Source organism: Panthera tigris, chromosome C1 (assembly GCF_018350195.1).
Source record: "Panthera tigris isolate Pti1 chromosome C1, P.tigris_Pti1_mat1.1, whole genome shotgun sequence".
Classification (NCBI taxonomy): domain Eukaryota; kingdom Metazoa; phylum Chordata; class Mammalia; order Carnivora; family Felidae; genus Panthera; species Panthera tigris.
In genome coordinates, this window is record NC_056667.1 from 157,544,797 (window position 1) to 157,558,930 (window position 14,134).

Here is a 14,134-nt window from a genome sequence, read left to right on the forward strand (position 1 = left end):
GTCTGTTTTTTTGTAAAGATCAGTAAAATGGATAAACCTAAAATGTTAGGAGCTCAGCTGAGCTGGGAGAAAGAGAATTGAGCTGCTGGGTGTCAGAGTAGCTGATTAAAGTCAGTCACAAGCCAAAAGTGAGAGAATTAGGTCTTCAGTGACTTACTGTGAAGCAGGAGGCTAAGACCAGAAGAAGTGCCAGTTCCTTCTGTTCCATTTACCCTTATGGAATGAAATGGTACAACAGTGGAGGATCAGGGGTATCAGCACAGATACGGGGATCTGTTGAAGGAGCCCCAAAAGCCCCGAACTAAAAGCTCTGGCAGTGTTATGGACTCTGAGATAGAGAAGGGGTTGGGGAGACAAGGATAAGAGTAGAAGACACTCCTTCTCAAGGCCTCAGATAAAGAAGCCTAGGAATAAGGTACCAGGGCTGGGAATGTAAATATATGAAAGAGTGTGACAGGATGGGGGTAGGGGGCTGAGAACTTGACTAGAAATTCCTTCAGAGACTGCAGTGCATTTTGTCTGTGTACTGGATCTGATGTAGGGAGGGCAGTTTTCATCCACGAAGCCTGCGAAGTAAAACCTTTATGAATTGCCTATAGTTAGGTCTGAAAAATCACACGTAGAATTTTAACCAGGAGCCAGACTCCTCACCAGATCGATAAGAAAAAGAAAAGAAGGTACAAATTACCAATATCAGGAATGAAGGAGGAAACATCCCTACAAAACTGTAAGAGAATATTATGAATAACATTTGCCAATAAATTTGATAATGTAGATTAAATGGACAAATTCCTTGAAAAATAAAACTTACTAAAACTGACTCAAGAAGAAATAGAAAGTCTTAACTAGATCTGTATAAAGTAAGAAAGTTGATTTAGCTATTAAACCTCTATAATTATTATCGTTCCAAAAAAGAAAAATCAACAACTTTATACCAACAAAGATAACATCATGGTGAATCCTATCAAACATTTAAGGAAGAAATTCCATTGATACATATAAACTCTTTCAGAAAACAGAGGAAGAAGAAACAGTCCGAATTCATTTTAATCGGCCAATTTTACCCTGACACCCAAATCAGGCATCGTGAGAAAACTACAAACCCACATCTTTCATGAACATAAAGCAAAAGCCTTGACAAAATATTAGCAGTAGAAGAGGATAATACATCATGGCCAAGTGGGTTTATTCTAGGAATGCGTAGTTGGTTCAACAACAAAAATCATTTAATTTAATTTAATTCACCATATCAATAAAAGAGATTTTTAAAAAGCATATTATCATCTCAGTAGTCAAAATTTTTTTTGGACGAAATTCAATTCCTGTTCATGGTAAAAACACTAAAAAAACAACAGAAAGCAATTTTTTTCAGCCTAATAAAAGAAATGTATGAAAAATGCATAGCTAACATTATAATTAATAGTGAAAGATAGGAAACTTTCTCCTGAAGATCAGGAACAAGACCAGGATGGCTGCCCTCATCACTTCTTTTTAGTATTGAATTAGAGGTTCTGGGAAGAGCAGTTAGGCAAGAAAAAGAAATAAAAGGCATCTGGATTGGAAAGGAAGAGGTAAAATAACGTCTGTTTTCAAATTAGATAATCTTTTATGTGGGCAAATTATAAGGAATCTCCAAAAAACTATTAAAGCAAATCACTGTGTTCAGCAGAGTTATAGGATACATGATCTATGTACCATAAAAAAACAAAAAAAAAAACTTCTAATTTATTTGCACTGGCAGTGACCAATCCAAAAATGAAATTTAAGAAATAATTCCAGGGTGCCTGGGTGGCTCAGTCGGTTAATCAGCTCAGGTCATGATCTCGTGGTCCGTGAGTTCAAGCTCCGCGTTGGGCTCTGTGCTGACAGCTCAGGGCCTGGAGCCTGTTTCAGATTCTGTGTCTCCCTCTCTCTCTGACCCTTCCCCGTTCATGCTCTGTCTCTCTCTGTCTCAAAAATAAATAAATGTTAAAAAAAAAATTTTTTTTAAAGAAATAATTCCATTTACAATAGGGCGATGAAAATATTCTGGAATTAGTTTGTGATGGTTGCACAATTCTGTGAATGCACTAAACTGTGCATGTTAAGAGGGTGAATTTTATGGAATACAAATTACATCTCAATTAAAAAAATATATGGAGGAAGGACTTGTATCCAGAATATGTTAAGAACTCTTGTAAGTCAATAATTAAAACAAAAACCACAAAGTGGGCATAAAATTTGTATAGGCACTTTTCATAGGAATGATATGTGTGAAAGAGAGGCGCCTGGGTGGTTCAGTTGGTTAAGCATCCGACATCGGCTCAGGTCATGATCTCACAGTTCAAGCCCTGCTTCAGGCTCTGTGCTGACAGCATGGATCCTGGAGCCCACTTTGAGTTCTTTGTCTCTCTCTCTTCTGCCTCTCCCTCCCACCCTCCCTCCATTCCTTTCTCTTTCTCTCTCTCTCCTCCCCCCTCCCAAAAATAAGTAAACATTAAAAATTTTTTAATATATATAAAAGACCTACAAGTAAGTAAAAAGGTGTTCACCATCATTGTTGATGAGAAGAGTACAAATTAATGTTACAAGTGTTGGTAAGGATTTGGAGTATCTGCAGCTCTCACTCATTGCTGGTGGGAATACAAAATGTTATAATCAAATTTGAAAAAAATGTGGCAGTTTCTTTAAAAAGCTGAGCATGGACTTACTATGTTTGGACAACCAAACAATTCTCCTATCCTGAGTATCTACCAAAAGAAATGAGAACATATATTCACATAAAGACTTTTACGTAAATGTTTATAACAGCTTGATTTGTGTAGTCAAAAACTGAAACAAGCCAGAATTCATCAGCTAGTGAATACATCAACAAAATGTGGTAATATCCATGCAGTGGAATACTACTCAGCAGTAAAAAGGAACGGGCTGCTGATAGAATAACATGAATGAATCTCAAAATATTTTGCTAACTGAAAGAGGCCAGGCACAAAAGATTTTCTCTATCTATCTACACACACACACACACACACACACACACACACACACACACACACACACATATACATATATACACACACTGTTTGAGCCTATCTATGTGAAAAATTTTTTAAAGCCAAAACTATAATGACAGCAAGCAGGATTAGTGGTTTCTTGGGGCCAGGAGTAATGGCTGGAATTGAAGGCATACAGGCACAAGGAAACTTGGAGGGGATGGAATTGTTCCAAAGTTTTATTGTAGTAGTGGTTACTTGGCTACACTTGCCAGAATTCATCAAAAAACACTTAAAGTGGATGAATTTTATGGTATATAAATTACACCTCAATAAAGTTGTTTTTTAAGATGCCTTGTGTAGCTATGTAAATGGGGGATTTGCAGCCTCATTTCTAGAGATTTTAAACATTAACATCTTTTTCAGCTTGTGTATCATTTTGCTTTTTTATCTTTATTTTTCTTTGTTGTACATTTTAGAATTTTGTGCTTAATCTACATAATGAGTTCAGTTTTACAAACAGATGTGTGTTGAATGTCTACTATGTGCCAAGTGCTGGAGGTACACAGCCCCTATCCCCAGGGACTACTCCCACAGTCTTATAGGAAATGCTGATTTATTTTTAAATTAATTAATTAATAGAAAATATAAACATGAGAAGTGTTTACAAGGTATGGAAGGATGAACTTCATCTGAATGGAGCTGAGTAACCTAAGTTGTCATTAAGTTTGGTTGGGAAAGGATTCCCAGGTGACCTGGAATTTGGAGGATGATAGGAACTGATCCAGTGGACAGGGGAAAGTAAACGTATGAGTCTCCTAAATGGTCTTTTAGTTAGAGAAGGATTGGGGGGTGTATTTTGGTGTTTATAAGACTAACAAATTCTTGGGGCGCCTGGGTGGCTCAGTCGGTTGAGCGGCCGACTTCAGCTCAGGTCATGATCTCGCGGTCCGTGAGGACTGTGAGTTCGAGCCCCGCGTCGGGCTCTGTGCTGACAGGCCGGAGCCTGGAGCCTGTTTCAGATTCTGTGTCTCCCTCTCTCTGACCCTCCCCTGTTCATGCTCTGTCTCTCTCTGTCTCAAAAATAAATAAATGTTAAAAAAATAAATAAATAACAAATTCTTTTCAAAATCAGGATATGTGTCCTTGGCTCACTGAATTCTTTGGTTCTTTTATTACAGAGTAGAGCTTCAGCTTAGCTGGCACTTAGATCTCTCAAGCTTTTAGAAACTCCACCCTCTTTTAAAAACTGACCTTGTTGGGGTGCCTGGGTGGCTCATTTGGTTGAGCATTCAACTTCAGCTCAGGTCATGATCTCCTGGCTTGTGAGTTTGAGCCCTGCATCGGCTTCTGTGCTGACAGCTCAGATTCTGTGTCTTCCTCTCCCCCTCTGTCCCTCCTCCACTCTCCCTCTCTCCCTCTCCCTCTCTCTCTCTCTCTCTCTCTCTCTCTCTCTCTCTCTCTCTCAAAGATAAATCAACATTTAAAAACTTTTTAAATAAAAGAGTAAATAAAAAACTGTTTTACACTCATTCAGGGTCCAGGCAAATTATTTTGCACTATGTCTCGTGCATTCCATGTTTTTACTGTTCATCCACACTGACAGCCTGTGTGTTTTTAATCAAAAGCCACTTTCCCTTTGCCCCAAAAACATTTGCTCTCACAGAGTAGCTAGGTTCTATAGACTGTATTCATCAGAAATGTGACAACACTATTTAAAAAATAAATACATAGAAGACACAGATGGTATGGCAGTTTAAGATTTGAATTTCAAAGAGAAATACCAGGGATATTTGAATATAAAAGCTAGAAACCTATTCTCTCTCCTTTGCTCCTCCTACTCCCTTCATTTTTCTTTAGTTGAATGTTAAGAAAATTTTCTTACTGTCCGAAAGCAGTTGATAAGGATGACACTTAAAATATCTTTAATGAGAAATGAATGTTCTTGATGAAATGTCTTGAGAATTTCCTGTTTCATGTCTAAAAGGAAGAAGAAGAATTTTCAGTTCTTTCCAGCTGCCTGGGACTTCTGCCAACGTTTTACCAAACAGAACATCCATTCATCAGTGCCTCCTGTCTGGATTGGCCAGTTCCAGCATTTGATATTATATCTCAGTGGTGTTTTGAGATAAATTCATTTACTGAAAGACATGCAGAACAAGGAAAGGTATGTAAAAACAATAATAATTAAAAATTTCTGGTCATCTGTTCTTGGCAGCATTTGTTAATAAACTGATGTTGAAAAAATGGTTTTGCTTATATAATGAGTATAAAAGCAGAAATATTTCAGTGAACAAACCTAAGTTATTAATATATTACTTTTAGTTTGTTTTAGGTCATCAAATTTTTATTGAATGCATTAAATTATGATAGTACTAGACTTGGAAGATACAAAGCAATTTTAAGATGGGCAAGGAACTTGTAAGCTTACTGGAAAGAGAACTGTCACCTAAAAGTCAAAGGTCTGGACTAGCAGATTTAAGAGGCCTTGTTTTAACTTTACAATTTGCCTATGCTGCCAGCTTGGCTGGTAAAAAAATTTGTTTTGGAGATGAGGTAATTGGAAAGATAGAGTGGGGGCAGTGGGAGGTGGCTGTGAATGCCATGGTTTGGTGCTCAGACTTTCTTCTATAGGTAGAACTACAGTTTTTGAGAACTGGAATTAGTGTATTAGGGAGGTAATTTGGGAGGTTTTTTTAGTAGGTAAATTGAAGGAGACAGGAAAGTCAGGGATTGTTTAGGTGGTGAAGAAAATCTGGTGTTATAGTAGAAATTAGATAGTAGAAAATCTGGCATAGTAGAAATTAGAATGTAACCAATGCAAGAGACATTTTAGAAAAAATATATAGGGCTTGATGACCAGATGTACTTGACTTTAAGACCTTGGAACTCAAATCATCGGAAGAGTAGTAGCTAGGAGACATAGATTGATAGAAACGTGGTCTTGCTTAAAACACCATTGATGGTACCCCATTGGCCAGAGGAAGATAGGAAGTCTTTGCATGACATTCAAGAATTTTCACCATCTTGCTTGCCTTTCTAACCTCATTCTATGTCACTCCCCTGCTACCACCTTGCTCAGACCACAGAAGAATGTTTCATAAGTGTGCTGTATATTTTTAAACATCTGTGTCATTGCTTATTGCTGTTGCTCTTATCTAAAGCAGTTTTCCTACCCTTCTCATGTTGAATTAATCACCCATTAAGGTTTTGCTAAGATACACATACCTCTTCTATAAAGCTTTTTCTGATAACCCATCTTCCTCTTCAGTTCTAATCCCCTCTCTCTGTTGTGCTGTATGACAGTACTTTTGCCATGGTCACTAACAGTTGCCATATTTATCACTTATGTTTGTTTAATATGTCTGAATGGGGGCTCCAAAAGCAAAAATTGTTCCTTATTTATCCTTGAATTCCTAGCTCTTAGAAAGTACCTGATACAGACTAGTCACCTAATAAATATTTGTGGAACAGTTAACTTGTAGGATGATATCATTGGTAGAAATAGAACTGATGAAAGAAGGGCTATGTTTCAGGGAAAATGAGAATTTTAACATCAAGGGACAGAAAATGAGTATTTTAGAGGGAGATGTCAGACTAGACTTAATTTTTAAAACACTGGGTGAATAATAAATGCAAGGTAAGCATAAATAAAAAATATCTCTGCTTTTGTTCATTTTGTTTTTTGTTGAAATCCTCAAGGAGATAATATCTCATGCTCTTTTTTTAAAAGGAAAGAGAATTTCAAGACATTGAACCTTGTATATTATGTGTAAAAATTTTGTCCTATGTAGTAGTTTATTTATAGATTATAGCTAGAATCTGAAGTTACATATTGATGTCTCAAAACCTATAAGGAATGACTAGGGGTAAGAGATGGGTATAATTGTAGAACCAGGACAGGAGAAAGTGATAAGTGTACTTAAAATTTTTTGTCTTCATAGGAGTCATGAGTTAAGCAATAGATAAAAATTCACTCATTTGACTGCATAATAGCAAGCTTACATGTTTGATATATGATTATTGGTATGGATATTGATGGATAATAAGAATTTATCATCTAGGGCCACCTGGGTGGCTCAGTCAGTTAGGCATCCAGCTCTTGATCTCAGCTCAGGTTTTGATCTCAGGGTCGTGAGTTTGAGCCCTGTGTTGGGCTCCATGCTGGGCATGGAGCCTACTTAAAAAAAAAAAAAAAAGCATCATTTAAAAATAATTAATCTTTTTTGTAAAATTGAGTGATAATGATTTGTTTTAGAGCCAGAATAGTAGTCATTTATTTATTTCTACTTACATTGAATTTTTACCAGTTATTTGAATGTACTTATATCTGACCTGCATCCCTGTGCTTGTTCCTATTCCATTCTGTTCTGTCTCTAATCCTTACCCTGACCCAGATCAACCAGATTTTCTTTACCTGGAATTTTAAGTTTGAACAAGATAAACAGTGATTGGAGCTGAATAGTCTAACAAAACTACCCTTGAAAGATAGCCTGAATTACTACTTCTAATTTTTTTATACCAGCTAAGATTCTTTGGTTATAGGCAGACAGTTTGATTGCAACAGTTTTGGGACATGGCAGGTGGGGGGGGTGCGGGGGGGTGGAAGATCTCTAACTTCGAAACATACTGCTGCTAATTGTATAGCAATATTTCAGTTCCTCCTGATAGTCAAGGTCAGTCCCTCCAGATAATGCTGTAAGCCATTCCTTTCTTCTCCTCGTAATGTGGGGAACCTAAAATGGCCAGATGACATTTAGTTTCTAATTTGGTAGAAATATTATTATATCCTCTGATGGAGGATAGTACACAGCTTCCTTAGGATGGTCCTAAAATCACACAGGAATTCAGAATAGCAGGGAAACAGAAATAAAAAACTGAATTCTTAGGTGTAATCTTGAGAGATGCCAAAACCACTTTGCACTCCCTGGTTTCCAGATTGGTGCATTTCATCTGTGAGAAAATGATCACCCATATATACTGGTTGCTGGTTTAGGCTGTATACCTCATTCTGTAGGAGCGTATACCCCATTTGATAGTTATTTTCTTCCAGCTGGTGCCATCTAAAAATTGATCAGCAAAGTAAGTTCATCATTTAAAGATCAGCAATTTTTTCAGATTTTTGAATATATGTTAGAATCAGTTAATTCCATAGACATCTACCTATTGACCTTATATCTCTTTGTTTGAAGAGAATTCTTTAAGACCATGTGGTGTGAGCTACTGGGTAATTTACAACCTAATCTAGATAAGTATCAAGTTCAGTGAGGACAAATGGCTATTCCTTCCACTGATGGAAGAGTGTAATATAATCAACCCATTACAAAATATACAATCTTTGCAGTGTGGGATTGGACACTGAATACAGGCAAGTAGCATATTGTAAGCCATATGCTGTCCTTACTCTTGCCTCCATGGCTACTTTATCCATGACCTTATTGATAAGTGCCAAGCTGGCTGCTTAAGTACTGCTTTGATTTAGATGGATTATGGCTGTAGGTAATGTGAAGTGATCACCATATGAATTGCCTGCCTTCTATACAGTTTCTTGAGATAATAGATTCATACTACATTTTATCTATTTTAAGTGTTAATGGAGAGGCATCTAGAAGAAGATTAGTGCTATTACCAGTATTTTTGTACAACTGCGAATAACGAATAAAGTATAGTATGCAGGGAAATTTAATTTGGCAGGTTTTTTCGTACTTAGAGCAGAAAATTTTTGAAAACAGTTTTAAGCCCCAGCACTTATGGATACAAAAGGCCTTAACAGCTTGTGGTGTGAGTAGATTTTACATCTTCTAAGAAGGAGATTCTAGATTATACAGTATCGAGGTAGAAATAATAAGTTACAACTATGACCTTACCTTTAAAAAAAAAAAAGCCAATAAATTGTTTATCTGAGAAAGATCAAAACTTGGGTTTTAAAAATGTTTAACTTTTTAAAATGTTGCATTAAGCCTATTTAAAAACAAGTACATCTAGATATATTTTCCATGCTTTCTCAGTTATGTTGAATATTTTTCTTGTAAAGTATTAACAGGTTTCAATGTGCTTAATCTAAAAACTGACATCATATTGTAATTGGAAACTACATATGAAAGTAGAGATTGGTAATTGTTGAAGCACTGTTTTAGTCATTTGTAAAATGAAAATGAGAAGAGTTTTAACAAAGAAGATATACCACATGCATACAGAGGCTTTTTCTTTAAAAAAAAAGCCTTTAAGTCAGAAAGACAAATACTATATGATTTCACTCATATGTGGAAATTGAGAAGCAAAACAGGTGAACATAGGGGAAGAGGAAAAAGAAGAGAGAGAGAGAGAAGCAAACAATGAGAGACCCTTAACTATAGAGAACAAACTGAGGCTTGATGGAGAGAAGTGGGTGGGGGACGGGCTAAATGGGTGATGGGTATTAAGAAGGGCACTTGTTGTGATGATCACTGTATTTTATATGTAAGTGATGAATCACTAAATTCTCCTGAAACCAATATTACCCTATATATTAACTAATTAGAATTTAAGTAAAAACTTGAAACAAAAAACAAAACAAGCCTTTAAAAAATAAGTACAGTATTTTGAAAAAAAATTTTTTTTGTTAGTGACTTAAATACAAAGGACTAATGAGTATTTTTGGATATTTTAGGCCTTGCTTATCCAAGAGTCAAGATGGAAATTACCACACCTGCTCCAGTTGCCTGAGAATTATAACACCATTTTTCAGTACTACCACAGAAAGACCTGTAGTGTCTGCACCAAAGTTCCTAAAGATCCTGCTGTTTGCCTTGTTTGTGGTACTTTTGTATGCCTGAAAGGACTTTGCTGCAAGCAACAGAGTTACTGTGAATGTGTATTGGTAAGTAATAGTAAATAATATACAATTTATGAAAACTAAAATCTGTCACATGGAAATGTGGTATATGTGGTGAAGCCAACTCTTCATATTTAACTACTCTTTGAATTAAATGCACAGTACGCAAGGATTTCATTTTTGTTCCTTTGTTTGTTCTTTTTAATCTGGTAGAAAGGTTAAAAAAAATTCAAGTGAGTAATACTTTTCTTAAGTACAATTCCAGTTCCTCTCCCTACTCCCATTGCCCTTTAATGGCTCATGCTCTTAAATGATGGACAATGAAACAACAGTCCTGCCTGCTGTTGTGGATGCTAGCCTCAGAGTTAGATATAAGTTGGCTCTTAATTGTTTTCCCATATAATCCTTACCCAAATTCCTCCTAATGTATTATTAATCAAGTGTTAAGAATGAAATTATAAGTTTAACTTAGATGAAATCTTATTAAAAATTTAAGTAGGGGCACCTGGTGGCTTAGTAGATTATGCATCTGACTTCAGGTCATGATGTCACCATTCATGAGCCCTGCCTCCCGCTCCTATGCTGACAGTGCAGAACCTGCTTGGGATTCTCTCTCCCTTTCTCTCTGCCCCTCCCCTGTATGCTCGTGCTCGCGCTCTCTCTCTCTCTCTCTCTCTCTCTCTCTCTCTCTCAAAATGGATCAGTGAACTTTTAAAAAAATTAAGAAATATTTCAGTATTATTTAGAAGATTAAGGCATTCTTTATTTTCTTATAAGGTCCATTTGATCATGAAGATCATTGATATATTTTTAATTTTTTAGCATTCTCAGAACTGTGGTGCTGGAACAGGGATTTTCCTTTTAATCAATGCATCAGTGATTATCATCATTCGAGGCCACCGCTTCTGCCTGTGGGGTTCTGTGTATTTGGATGCTCACGGAGAAGAAGATCGGGATCTTAGGTTAGATGCACATGGATATATTTAAATGTTTTATTGAGGTTTGATCAGTAAGAACAATGTACCATTCCTGGCTTTGTAATTGTAATAACAAATATGTTTTCTATCAAGAAATTCTGACAGTCATTACTTTAGAGCTATTTCTAGTTTTTGAGATACTTTCCACGTCCATATGCTCAGGAAATAGGAAATAAACCAGATTACTATATGAGATTTTTACCATAAAGAATCTATTTTTTAATAATGTGTGTGAAATCTTCACTGTATTGTATTACTTTTAATGCCTTTTTTTCCCTTTTTATTCTAGGCGAGGCAAGCCTCTCTACATTTGTAAAGAAAGATACAAAGTTCTTGAGCAGCAGTGGATTTCTCATACTTTTGATCACATCAATAAAAGATGGGGTCCACATTACAATGGGCTGTGATTCACCACCTCAGCATTGCATTATATCATTTTCATTAAGAATTTATCAACAATAAGCTTTACCTTAGTTTTGGGGATTAACGCTTTTGCTGAGAGAGAAAAAGAAAACATATATTATGAAGCCTTTCCAAAATTAGGTGCTTGGTAATGACATTAATGGTATAATAAACTTTTTTTTAAGTATCTGGAGAACATAACAAATAACAAGTTAAATCATTCTTTAATGGTCCTTTTTTTTTAAGTCCACAATTAATAATAAGCACAACTTGTTGACAAAATCATTTAAAAATTATTCTCCCAGCAATGCATATCAGCTATTCATTGATACTTAGAGTGGGTGTGATTTATTTAAAGTTTTACTGCTTCTTTATATCTGTGTGTTTTAATTTGCATCTGCTAAACACAGTGCATCTTTTCCCTCTGCCATTCTTGTGTTGATTTGAGATTTTTGCTGTATGTAACTAGAAAAAAAAATGTAAAACATGATTTATGTGAAATACTGTATAGTAAAAGTTGGTCTAATAGTAGGACTTTAAAATTTTTTCTTATTGTGAGGAATCTGTTAAAAGTTTAAGGCTTTGCTGAAAACTTAATTCATTCTCAGGAATTTCATAAATATTCTCCCCAGGTAAATAATTGAAATAGTTGTAAAATAAGTAGATAGCTGCTGTTAATATAATACAGTACATTTTGGGGGACATGTGTGTGGTTGGGGGAGGGAGTCGTTAAAAATCAAAATTTGCCATTTCAGTTGGATGAATTACTTGAGGTATTAACAAATAGATTTTGGTGTAAAATCGAAAGTTTTAAGAGCATACACATGGCAGATTTTGATTTTGTGCATGCCCCCCTTTTATTACCAACCAAGTTTTTGTTTAAATGATTGAATTGGAAATGCTCAGACTTACCCACAAATGAAGCTTAGTTTTGGAACTTCCCTATCATCTCGAGAGGTTCATCTATATTGTATTTGTGCAGCGTAATCACTGCTATTTCTGCTTGGTTTCCCAAAAGGAAAAGAAGAGGCTCAGTGGTGATGACCCTCATGAATGAGCCGCATCTGCATTCTTCTTAGAAGCTGCTGCGAAAAGCAATTTATGTTTGTCGGGGTTTTAATCAGTAAGAATGGGAATGATTGAGCTAAAACCCACTCTATAAATAGAGAAGGAAGATTACAGAAAAGCATGTTATATATTGCTAACAAGATTTTTCTTCCAAATTATTTAGTAATTTGATGACTATTTAATATATAGTGCTATCAAGCAGTTCCTGGTACTTCGGACTTCCATGGCTTGTTATATAAAATTACATTTTTACATGTAAAAAACTAAAAAGCATCTAATGATAAAATACAAAAATAAAGTCAGATCTATGTTCTAAAAATTATCAAATGACATGACATTACAGAATGTGAAAATGGACATTAAATGATGGTCTTGCATTACAATAGAGCAGAACAGTACATGTTCAAATGTGTTCAAAATGTCAAAAAATGACCTATAGCTCTACAATAAAATACATGGAAATAGCTTGCTATTTTTATATACATTTCCAAAATATTAAGATAACTTTCTGAAAGATGAGACTGATTCTGTTTAACTAAATAGTTGTCCTTTCCAACACATTGCTACTTTTTTAAATACTGTATCATAAGTTCAGCCTGTCATATTTTTTGCATCGGTCATTATGAATACCAGACCATTTGTAAGTGTGGTTGAAGAGCAAAATGCTAATTTAAATCTCTAGTAAATACTGTTACAGGATTCATGAACTTGAATAATTCTACAGTTTGAAACTCTGATGCTATATATACATGGTATAATGTATTCCGACTTTGATTACTACATATTTAAAATGGAATGTTTTATGGTTGTGCATATGGATGTGAAGTGAAAATATTAGCCTTAACATTAAAATTTGGGTATTTGATAGTGTTTATTTTGATATTGGTGAATTAGTCACCAGTAAATTTTTAAAAAGCACTTGGTTGAAAATTGTACTTGAATTACATACATGCATGCTGCTAAACTAGAACTTTAATTTTTTCCCCCATAACTTTTATAAGTCCCATTTATAAACCCACTTTTAAAAATAACAGGTCCAAGCTAGAGTGATGTGTGTATATTATTCAAAAAAAAAAAAATGTACTGGTGTGATATCTTGTATGAATGATCATTTAAATACAGTACATTACTGTAGAGGCTAAATCAATCTTTATAATTAAGCAGAGATTACAAAACTAGGAATAATCAACATTGTAAGATATGTTAATAAAAACCTACTGTCATTTGGTTTGTGAAAGGTCCTTAAAATGTTTAATTCTTACATGTTTTTCTTTTTTTCAAAGGTATTGACAATAATATATATAAGTGAGCATAGTGGAAAAGATCAAAGCATAACATAACTAATAGTTGCTTTAAGGTAGGGTTAAATATAAAGGGTTTGCTTTCCCTTAATACCTTTTGTTTACATAGTAGTTCCTATTTCTTCTGTCCTTGTCTTAAAATGAATACAAAGCTCTTGGTATAAGTGTGTGTGTTTTTGGAAGTAGGAGAGAAGGAAGTGGATATGCAGATCTGAGGAACACTGTGTGGTCCTTGCTGCTTTCTGAAAATTCCAGCTACACTTCAGAAATCTGAAGTGCTTTATGAGTCTGTTTATTTTGAGTGATCTGTGGTTGTGCTGGAATTGACGGTGTTCACCCCTACCCCTCCCACCCTGCAGTTTACCAGGCAGTTATCAACTAGGAATCCATTTGTATTCACACATCTTTTTTTCTGTTTTATGTATTTGGATATTTACTGATTTGATTTCTGTGACTTGGAAAAGATGCTGATTTGAAAACACTTGAAGACTTAGAGGTGACAGCAGCATAAGAGGATATACAACACAAGAGTCTATCCCATCTCCGGAATTGTAATGGCTGACTCTCAAGTTCCTGTTGTTGGCTTATCTTTAAGGGCAT

The 14,134-nt window shown here is 35.3% G+C and overlaps 1 protein-coding gene across 3 annotated transcripts in view; it reads left to right on the forward strand.

The window, feature by feature from the left end:
• Positions 1 to 13,470, forward strand: part of UBR3 (ubiquitin protein ligase E3 component n-recognin 3) — a 234,227-nt gene extending 220,757 nt beyond the window's left edge. For all 3 annotated transcript variants that reach the window (XM_042994657.1, XM_042994658.1, XM_042994659.1), the window contains exons 36-39: positions 4,960 to 5,139; positions 9,622 to 9,831; positions 10,609 to 10,748; positions 11,053 to 13,470. In XM_042994657.1, coding sequence (XP_042850591.1) covers positions 4,960 to 5,139; positions 9,622 to 9,831; positions 10,609 to 10,748; positions 11,053 to 11,170 — 648 coding nt within the window. In that variant the 3' untranslated portion in view covers positions 11,171 to 13,470. The remainder of the gene's footprint in view (positions 1 to 4,959; positions 5,140 to 9,621; positions 9,832 to 10,608; positions 10,749 to 11,052) is intronic.
• Positions 13,471 to 14,134: the final 664 nt, after the last annotated feature.